Consider the following 10980-nt stretch of genomic DNA (forward strand, 5'->3'; position numbering starts at 1 on the left):
TTAATGCTATTAACCAAATTAAAAGATTTCTTTTTTTTAATCTCAAAAGGAAATTTAAGGTCGTCATTTGAGTTTCTTAAACAGTGCATTTTTTTTTTAATTTCATGTTGAATAAGTTGAATGAATGCTGTTAATAAAAATTAATGTAAGATTAAAAAGAGTATTTTAGGGAATTATTGACAAATGAAAAGGGAAATGGATTTTAATATTCTCAAAAGGAAAATTTAAGGCAATTCTTTGAGTTCCTTAAACAACACCCATTTTTCAATTTCTTGTTGAATAAATTGAATTAACGCCATTAATAAAAAATAATGCAAGATTAAAATTTTGAATGAGGGAATTATTGACAAATGGAAAAGAAAAAGATTTTTTTACTTTCATATTGAATAAATTGAATCAATATTATTAATTAATTATTAACAAAATTAAAATTAAATAAAGGTATATTGAGCATATAGCTAAATATAAGAATAAAATTTGAGAGTAATACTATTTAACCCTACTGGATTATAACCCGAATCTATTTGACATTAGGTGATAGATTAAATTATAACCTCTTTAAGGCTAAATAGCATTGCTCAACCTTATTTTTCTCAAAACTCATTTTTTAGAATTCATTTTTAGCCTAACCATTCTTCCATAAATAATTTTATACTTAAATTTTAAAAATTTCCCTATTTTTTTAAATGCACATTCTACAAAAAAATCATTATTTCAAAATACATTGTCTCTCTCCAAAATGGGGGTCAAAGAGGGGCTACTGCAATTATGATAAAATACAGATAGAAATGTGAATATTTGAAAATGTAAAAAGTCAAACTCACTCTTTATTTTAAAAAATTAAAATAAAATCTTCAAAATTTAACTTTTTAAAATGAAGTAAATTTCAATCTTAAAGAGTCACTCTTATGTTTGATCCAAACTCTCTATTTTTAGTTTTTTTTAAAAACTCATTTTCAAGCACACGTTGTTTCATAAAATAATTTTACATGTAAATTTAAAATTTTTTCTTATTTTTTAACTACACAATCTATCACAAACACTATTTCAAAATATATTTTGACCCAAAAATGGGGCTCAAACAAGGAGATTTATTTTATATTTTAAGGACATCCCTTGTTTGGCCCCAATACATTTTTTTAAAAAATTTTTTCAATCACACATTTCAATAAAATAATATTACATGTAAATAAAAAATTATTCCTCATTTTTTTCAACCACTCATTCTTCAAAAAAAAAATTATATATATATATATATATATATCCCATTATTAGAGATTTTAATTTTCAGAATAGTATTTTATATATATATAAAATACAGATCTATGGAGACTTCTCCAATAATGGCGTTCAAAATGTAATTAATCATAGATAAAAACACCGGCAGCATTGACATGGCAAGAAATGGTTGAAAATCTGACGTGTATATGCACTATACATACATTTTACACCTCCATATATGATAAAGATCTCAGATCTATCAGAAGATTAAAGAAGCATTTTCTTACCCCATTTTGAAAGTTTCGTTTAACCTTTGGACAATCTACTTCACACCCACCCGTCCATATCTTTTCGTTTCAAGAACTTGCCAATTGCTTACTGTATTTAAGCAAACTGCATTGAAAGTTATAGGTGTTCACCTTTTCTTGGAAACTAATCATAAGTCAAGATTTTTATTATAAAGGGCCTACTTTTGTATCAATTTAACTGGGAGAGATCTACCCGGGAATAAGGTATGCATTTTTATTTCTAGACTTTACGAATATCCTTTTAGCATTGCCAAGAATTCATGTGTGTGCCTTAATTGTGCAATATAGGGTAAAAGAAGAGCAGATCTGCTTTGGTTTTTTATGGTATCCTCTGTTTTTAGGCATTAATCATTACCTTTTTCATTTTAATCATTAATGGGTCGATGGGATTTGGAACTGGTAAGAACTTATGATCTGGTTCTTGTTTGGAAGTTTTCTTTGTCAAATTGAAGTGGGGTTTGTTGTAATTGAGTTAATAATTTAATTACAATGGCAAATTTAGTAGTATTTTCTTGGAAATGCACGTTGAATCATATACTTAACTGTTGAATTAGCTAGGAAATGTGGCTATGATAACATCAACAGTCTTTGGCATTCTTTATCCTTTTCTTGTAATTACCTAAAAATTAGTTCACCTCGGCAAGATTTGTCGCTTGGCAAGTTGGCATTGAGACTGCAAGTTTTGTTTTTCACTTTGATCCAAGATTGAAGTCATTTTTCCCTTCCCGTTTTTGTTTTTTTCCCCTCCGTTTTTACTGAGGCTGATTTTCATCTGAGTTTATTCCCTTAACTAATTTTAAGATCACGGGTAACTTTACAGTATAGTGACAACTGTATTTCCAATTAGTCTTGTTCTTCTTAGGCAAATTTTTCCGAGAAAAATGAGATGTATATTTACTCTATTACTTATGAAATTTGAATTTCACATCCAGAATTGTTGTTGACCTTTTTTATTTCTATCATTATAGAAGTTGAAATATTTGAAATTTCGAGCTTCCAAAATCAACCTCGTATACGAGATAAGATTTAAGGAAAACCATCATGTTTAAGCAATCACCACGTAGGAACCAGAGAAACAAAGGATATAAGGTGAAGCATGTTCTCCAATTATGTGTAGTAATTGGAGTTTGCGTCTGGCTGCTTTACCAAGTGCAGCACTCCCGTAGTAAGAAGGCATCATACGAAGAAACGACAAGAATTTCCGAGAAGGTAAAGGATGGGAACGATATTATCAAGTTAGGGAGGAAGGATCTCCGGCCCCGGAATGAAGAAACGGATACTGAAGACGAGAAGCAGAAAGAAGAGCAACAAGAGGAAAGGACACACTTGGATGATGAAAACAAGCCAGATGATCAAGGGCAAGACCGAGAAAAAATAGAAGAGGAAGGTGAGAATAGAGAGACTTCTATGGATGGAGAAAGGAAGCCAGAGGAGGAAACCAAACAAGAAAACGAAGATTTGGATGGGGAGAAGGAAAATAAAGAGGCTGAAGATGGCAACAGGAAAGACACTGAAGCGAAGGACACTAAAGAAGAAGAAAGTGAAAGCAGCAGTGAAGAACAAGTTGAAGAGAGAAGTGAAGAAAAAGAAGGCAAAGAAGATGGAGAGAAGGAGAATGGTGAACAGGATACGAAAGAAGAGAAGGGCAAGAATAATGAAAATGAAGAGGTGAATAATGATGAAAAGGGATATCAGGCAAAAGACAATGCAGAAACCGATGTTAAAGAAGAGAGTAGTGGAACGATAGAAAATGAAGAGATAAAGGAAGAGAGGGAGAGCAAAGAGAAGAGAAATGAAGAAATGGAGGAAGCAAACAAGAGAAAGGAGGAGAAAGCAAGCGAAGAAACACAGAACGGGACTGAAGATAAGGGAGTTACACAAGACGAGAAGAATAAAATTGAGGATAAAGGAACGGAAGAGAGAAATGGAGGGGACAATGGACAAGATAGTAAAGACATGGAAGGAAACAACAAAGCGGAGGAGCTAAAAGAAGGTGGAACTGAAAAATTAGGTTCCTCTGAGGGTGAGACTCATGACAGAACCGACAAGACTAATGAGGTGAAAGAGGAGAATAAAAAGGGAGGAATTGTCTCTGGCAATAAGGTTCAGATTTCTCAAAATGTAACCAAAACTGAGAATGTTAGTAATGTTAATTTGAATGGGGAGGAGAAATCCGAAAACACAAAACAAAATGAGTTACAGGAAAATAAGAATAATAATTTTGAGGCAATCAATGGAAATGAGAATGAAGTGGGATCAAATGACCAAGATACTGGGAAAACTGAGAACAGTAATTCTTCTAATGTGGTGGCCACTGAAGGCACGAGTGATGAACACGTAGAGTCGGGGCATAACCCTAATTCTTCAGCAGGAACATCTGAAGTTAAGGAACAAGGTCAAGTTAATGATAACTCTACCTCTGATTCCATTCCAAAAGAAAGTAAAACACCCGAGAACATTGTTCATCATGAAGATGGATCACAGACTGTTCTGAATGAGCAAACTGAGAAAAGTGATACTGAGAATGAGAAATCAGATTCAGATTCAACTCAAACCACAACAACTGAGAAAGTGAGCTTGGTGAATGGAAATTCAAAAGGTTCTTCTGACAACACACAACTTCTTGTATCTGATGGACTAAATGGAGATACGAAGACAGCTAAAGGCACAGAGAATAACTCTGAAACATTATCTGGGGGTGAGGGTAATAATAACTCAGGCGAACAACGGAGGGTTGATAATGATAATGGTAGTAATGGTACAAATTCAGGTCAAAATACAGCTGAAGATTCTTCAAATACTTCAGGCTCATCAAATGAGGCATCTCCAAGCTCAAATGGAAATGCTGATCCTGCTGCGCATGGTGGAAAAGATTCCTCCAGTTCTTCACTTCCTCAAGAAGAGAAAGAAGCTCGCATCGACCTGGGAACTCTTCCAGACTCTGGAACCGAAGGTAACAGCCATGATGCAGTTGCCAAGTGACATTTATATAATATTTTCTCAGTCGATGATTTGTAATCACAAAGGATTTTGCTTTATATTTTTTATTTTTTTTCCCTTTCTTTTACCAATTGCGAAGGCAGGTGTTTTAAGTATGTGAGAACTCATAATTCTCTGTTGGTGAATCATCACGTGGCTTATTTGTGACGCATGGATATTGCAGATATGAATAAACAATTTCAATTTGTCTAGCTATCCAATCATTTTAATGTATCAGAGCCATTTATTTAGATCAGTGTTTATGATTATACATTTTGTATGGAGTACAATTTTGCAATGTAATTTTGGATTATTCCAGCGATCATTAGCTTGCGCTTTTCCATTTGAAAGAATATTTGGCATACAGATGTCTCAATATTCTCAAATTTGTCACCATGATAATATATTATTCTTTTATTAGATTGCCATTTTTTTAGCTAGTAGTTTTACATATTTGTTAACCAAAGTATAAAATTAGTAAGAGATTCAAAAAAATTTCAACTCACTTCATACCACATTAAATTGCTTCATCTATGTGTTTAAACTACATAAGTTCTAGAGAAGGGGCAAATTTATCTAAAGTTCACTTTCAGTAGAAACCATGACTTATTTTAAGAATAATGGATCGACATGAGACACAGGAGAGCGAAATCCCCTTGGAAAGTTAGCATTCTGACTACATCCTCAGAAAGAACATAACAATGGCATCTCAATGGAATATCCAATCATTTTATTTTTCGAATCAAACCGAATCAAACCATAATTTGCGATTTGATTTGGTTTTAATTCGTGGTTTACCTATTGACATTATAGTAATATATATAAAAATAACTTAACATATAAGTTTAAATAAGAACTAATAATGTTAAACATTAAATTACATTCATGTTTATTATGAAACCTATGAATAAAATATCAATGACAATAGTGGTTCTGTAGCTTAGAAAGAACATAACAATGGCATCTCAATGGAATATCCAATCATATTATTTTTCAAATCAAACCATAATTTGCGATTTGATTTGGTTTTAATTCGCGGTTTACCTATCGACATTATAGTAATATATATAAAAATAAGTTAACATATAAGTTTAAATAAGAACTAATAATGTTAAACATTAAATTACATTCATGTTTATTATGAAACCTATGAATAAAATATTTTCAAAATTGGTTGCCAAAAGATGTTAACAAAACGAAAATGTCTTTCTTCTTTTTTATTTATTTTTACTTGTTTGCACTTCTTATTGTCACAAAGCGGTTGGTAAAGGTAAAGTCATATTTTGCTATTATAGTTTGGTTAAAATTCCTTTCATCTTACTAGTGAGATGATAAATAAGGATTAAACGTGATACGTTTAGATGTACAAAGATTGATAAAGTACAAACTTATTAGAAATTGACAAATTTCATTTTATAACTACTTTGTGAAAGTAGAAGGCATTGGTACTAATTAGGAAATTTTAACATTTTCATACAATCGATACTTTTTGTCCTTCGTTCTTTTCAAACTACTAACAAATTCATTAATCATCTAAGCACACAAACAATAATTTTTCTATTCAAACCACTTTGAAAAGTGTATATTAAGTTTAAAAGCAACAAATAAAAGAAAGAATAATAGAAAAAATGGTTTCAATGAGAATCTGAGACGTACCGAGAGAAGAGAGAAAGAAGTGATTCATGTAGAAATTAGCAAACTAATAGGCAAACAGCGACTAGCAATTTGTGATTGACAATTGCATTTCGTACAACAGTGGCAGACAAACGTCAAATTTTTGAAAAAATGATAGTTTATGTTAGGGCTTCTGTAATTTTGGACGTTGATTTATTGTCGTAGTTTTGTTGATTTATGATTTGGATTGTCGAAAAAAAATTTCATTTCATAAGATTTGGAAATAATTTTAGTTTAGTTTAGATATTAGGTCAGGACATGTGTTGTGGACTTGTAAAATAATGGGCCAATAAAGATGAACTTAATTTATTGTATATGATTATTTCAATAGGCTAGTTTTAATTTGTAATTATAAATTGGTATTTTTTTTAAAACTGTAACATTTACAAAGTAGTAAAATTAATGTTTTAATTAAAAAATTTAAAAAGGGATCGGTTTGATTTGTGATTTTTGAAAATCGAAACCTAAACCAATCCATTTTGAAATGATTTGGTTCGGTTTGAGGGAAAAAATCACGGGTCTAGGTGGACCTGAACCAACGATTTCAGTTTAGTTTACAGTTTCGCGATTTTTTTGTGCAACTCTAGAATGAACTAGACCACCATTATTCTTCGATTTTTCACGTCTGTCCAATTGGAAAGTTTAGTGGTGCTTCATCGCAAAAGGTTTAGTCTTACTCTTTAATTAGATTATTTTCTTTCCATCCTGGAAGAACAACCATGAAAGAGTTTATAAGGTTTACGATTCTACAATCAGGTTTAAAAAGTGAGAAGAGATCAATAAGTAGATTAAGAAACAACTACAAAGTGTTCCCAACTTAATAATAAGATGCACATGAGTCAGTAAAGAATATTAACTCACTTATAACTTAACAACTCTTTTATCAAAATTTTAATACAATATACAGGTCACATTACATGATATATCAAATCGGAATATGATGTTTGTACATAATGCAGTATTCATAACGGTGTTCACCTCCTCCCATGAAGAGTGTCCACTTCAGATAAATTATATTTTATTCTAAGCGGATCCCCTTTCATGTAACTGAGATGGATACCGTTATAGACACTCTGATGTGCGTGTAGCATCACCCTATCAAATCGTACCGCGCATGCAATATGCTTAACAATGTGAACACGTAATTCTCATATTTCTTATTTCAAGTACATAATTCAGGGAAAATTGCTTTTGATGAGCACCAAAAAAAAAATGTGAAATCCAAAAACTTATGACTAAGTTACAAACAATTCAAAGATGAGATAGTCAACAAAATGAAGATTGAAGATGCCAATAATTTAATTGAATATATTTGGAAGATAAATGAACAAGATTACAAGAGAAAATGGCTCGATCGAACAAAATACAAAGTTTGGGACTAAAATGCAATACTTTAAAAGTTAAGTCGGATTGCAAAACAATGATTCAAGAATGCCGAGGGTCAAATAGAGTTGAAGATGAGTAAATGGGACGAGAATTTATTGAAAATAATCAAAATACACGCGTGAGAAAGTTTGGCAGAAATTTGTACTATGCTTAAGCATAACCTGCTAGCTGTGCTTAAGCAAGGTCACAAAAATTCACTCTAGAGATCAAATCACGTGTACCATGTGTACGTATCAAATGAATTGTGCGTATGCATTAATTTCGGGAAAAAAATTTGTTTCCTCATTTTGTTTTGGAAACTTTTGATATGTAATCTTTTGGTACCCTATTGATACCATAAGCCATCCAAAACGTAGAAGACATCCCTTAGACCTAAAAATCTCTTTATTCTACATCTTTTGGAGGTGAAAAATGAGGCTAAGCATCAAGATGAAGGCGGATAAAAGTTTATTGAAGAATATTCATCCATTTTGAAGATTCAAGTCAAGAAATTGGATTTCTCCACATTCTTCATTATTTCTTCTTTCTTGGTGATATTTTTCCAATATTCTTTGTATAATTTAATAATTGGAATGCTAGGCTAGTTTTTCTATTATATTGGATGAATGATGAACCCTATTGCGTATTTATTTTGATTTAAGATTATTAATTTAGTTATTTCTTGATTTTCTTAATTGATTTTGCATACTCGTTGCATTATTTAAATGATTGGTCATCAATTGAATAATTAATTGATTATTATAGTGTTGAAAGACTCACAATAAGTTTAGAAAGCAACAAAATTAACATGTAGATAAAATTAAGAATAATATTTATCATATATGCAATCACATAGATAATCTATAATTTAATGTATTTTGGTCATATGAATTCGGACTAGGAATAAGATTTGGTCGTGATTAGAATAGATTTAATTTGTCTTAAAAAAGAGAATTAAGTACACTAGTGTTATCAATTATCATGAAAGCATGGAATTGATTATATTACGAATCAAGAAATTAAAATAAATGGAAATAGTGGAATTCAAAATCGAATAAAATCATTCACGTATTTGACAAAATATTTTTTATTACTTTCTTAGTTTAAATTAGTTTAAATAACAACAACATCATGTCTTTTGTGTCACAAATATCGAATTTAGTAGTAACTAGTAAATTAGAATTAAATATTATTTCTCTTAGGACGATAACTCACAACTCACTTTATTATAACTCCTCAACGATTTCGTACGCTTGCGGATTTTATGAGAACAGATTGCTATATTTTCCCATTGAAAATATTTCTCAACTTTAGAAAATATATATAATTTTCCTTGAATTAAGGGAAATATTTTTTTTGGGAGGAGCATGTTTTTGTTTTCCTCAAAATAAAGAAAACATTTTATTTTCCATGTGATATTTTTCATGTCAGTCAAACGCACTCAAAGTTAAATGAATAAGTAGAAATCTAGTGAAAGTTTAGTGGTAATTGATTGATTTAACTAGTTATTTTCTAGATCTTGTGTCAATTCCAATTTTAAACTATCGCATACTGTTTCATACTTTCAAGTTTCAACTCAGCGGTAGACGAGACGCGACTGACAAATAAATAGACATTAATAGCAGGTCTAATTCCGTAATAAAAGAGCTCTGTTTCCAAACAGAATTTTCCATCAGTAATGGAGATTACATTGGTGGGAATATAGGCTGATACGTCTCTAGCTTGTGTTTCAATGATGGGTAGGCAGATAAAATTCGATAAATTATGTAGTTGAGAAATTGTGGATTAAAATTAAATGTTGAATTTGACCTAGATTAAAAGTATTTTTGTAATCCCTACCAAACAAGAGAACGGTGAATGGTGATGATGTTTCTTTTACTTTTTTTTTTTTGGTTGAGTCTTATATATTTTATTGATGATTTTCAATTTATTGCGATTGTTACGTGTTTGCACACTTGGGCAACCCACCGGGGCCCACGGCCAACTCATGCCGAACCACGTTGCACTTAAATCGAGGTGATTTGCATAGCCGAGGCCCACAAATAGAGGTCCACAGAAGCCTAGGCCCATATATACTGAGGCCCATCTATCATTGCCTCTTGAGAAGCTTCCGAAACCCATATGCCGAGACCCTTTGAAGGTGGACGAGGCCCTGTTGGCCAAAGCTCTGTAGCCGAGGTAGCAGCCTTCGAATCACAAAGCAGCATCTTCCATAGACACTTCTCCCAAGAGATCCTCTGCAAAAAGATCTTACTTGATAGGACGTTTGTCACGAGTGTAAATGTTAAGTCTTGTCACTAGTAGAGGCGACTCTGCCAATCATTAAATGTATAGCAGGCTAGGTGCGGGCGATGCCTACAATTTGACATGTAAATTAACTGGATGAGGCCACATGTACCCTGAACCAAAGGTCACGATCCAACTTGTGACACTATAAATACTCCCCCATGTACCCCATACAAGGGCTAATACAAGAATCGATACAAGAAATCATACTTTACTCAACTCTCTCTTTCTTATTATCTTTCAACACAAATGAGATCATACATATTTAGATACATATTTACAAACATCGATTGGTAATTATTGTACAATCGGTCTACGAACATCCCGTTGAATTTTGAACGTTCTCGTCCCGTGCCGTTGAGTTACTCCCACGCCCTTAATCTGTCTATTTTAGACTGTCCACATGTCTTAGCGTATTGGACTTTCAATCACGTGTGCGCAGGTGGGTCCGGCATTTATTGGCAACATTTTTTGGGGTCAACAGATTAATGCCATATGTGGGAATCCATACAGTAGCCACGAACAACCTTGTGGTGAAAGCTTATTGAAGAGGAACATTTGGGCATCCTCCTTGAAAAAGGGTTTGTTCTTGAAAAAGAATAAGGGGAAGCCTCACAACTTAGCAAAAATCTGAAGATCAAACAAAGAAAATGAGTTCAAACAAAGATACACCCCCAGGAGGATAAAAGAAAACGCAGGTGTGCTCCCTCCAGCAGCTGCTCCAGCAGCTCGGTACCGACTCCACCACCACCATAGAAGAGGTAGAATGCGAGTGATAGCCCAGCTATCAAGGAAAATGACTTCCATGGCAGCCAACATGAAGGACATTGCTAGCCAGAACATGGCTATGAGGGAACTCGTGGCCCAAATGCAAGGCCATAGAGGCTTCCCTATTCCTCCATACGCTCCCCAAGGGCACTACCAGCAAAAAGATGAAGTTCAAAGTCAGAGGGTTGCCTTGTCAGACTATAGTCGAGGCAGAAGCCCATTTGAAAGGGAAGTGGAAGTTGATGTTTCTTTCAACTATGCTTCTGGGTGACCCACCGAGGTCCCTTTGAACCATGATAACTTCCCACCTCCATATGAGCAAGAGCGAAGACATAGGAGGTCATGTAGTGTATTTGACAGAATCAGCCCTGCAGAACTG

The 10980-nt window shown here is 33.0% G+C and overlaps 1 protein-coding gene across 1 annotated transcript; it reads left to right on the forward strand.

The window, feature by feature from the left end:
- Positions 1 to 1357: 1357 nt before the first annotated feature.
- LOC111391689 (myb-like protein X) lies at positions 1358 to 4759 on the forward strand. The gene is made up of 2 exons (XM_023016937.1): positions 1358 to 1733; positions 2498 to 4759. The coding sequence occupies exon 2, from the start codon at positions 2571 to 2573 to the stop codon at positions 4509 to 4511; it is 1941 nt and encodes a 646-aa protein (XP_022872705.1). The 5' UTR covers positions 1358 to 1733; positions 2498 to 2570; the 3' UTR covers positions 4512 to 4759.
- Positions 4760 to 10980: the final 6221 nt, after the last annotated feature.

This window comes from Olea europaea, unplaced genomic scaffold (genome assembly GCF_002742605.1).
Source record: "Olea europaea var. sylvestris unplaced genomic scaffold, O_europaea_v1 scaffold823, whole genome shotgun sequence".
NCBI classification, from domain to species: Eukaryota; Viridiplantae; Streptophyta; class Magnoliopsida; order Lamiales; family Oleaceae; genus Olea; species Olea europaea.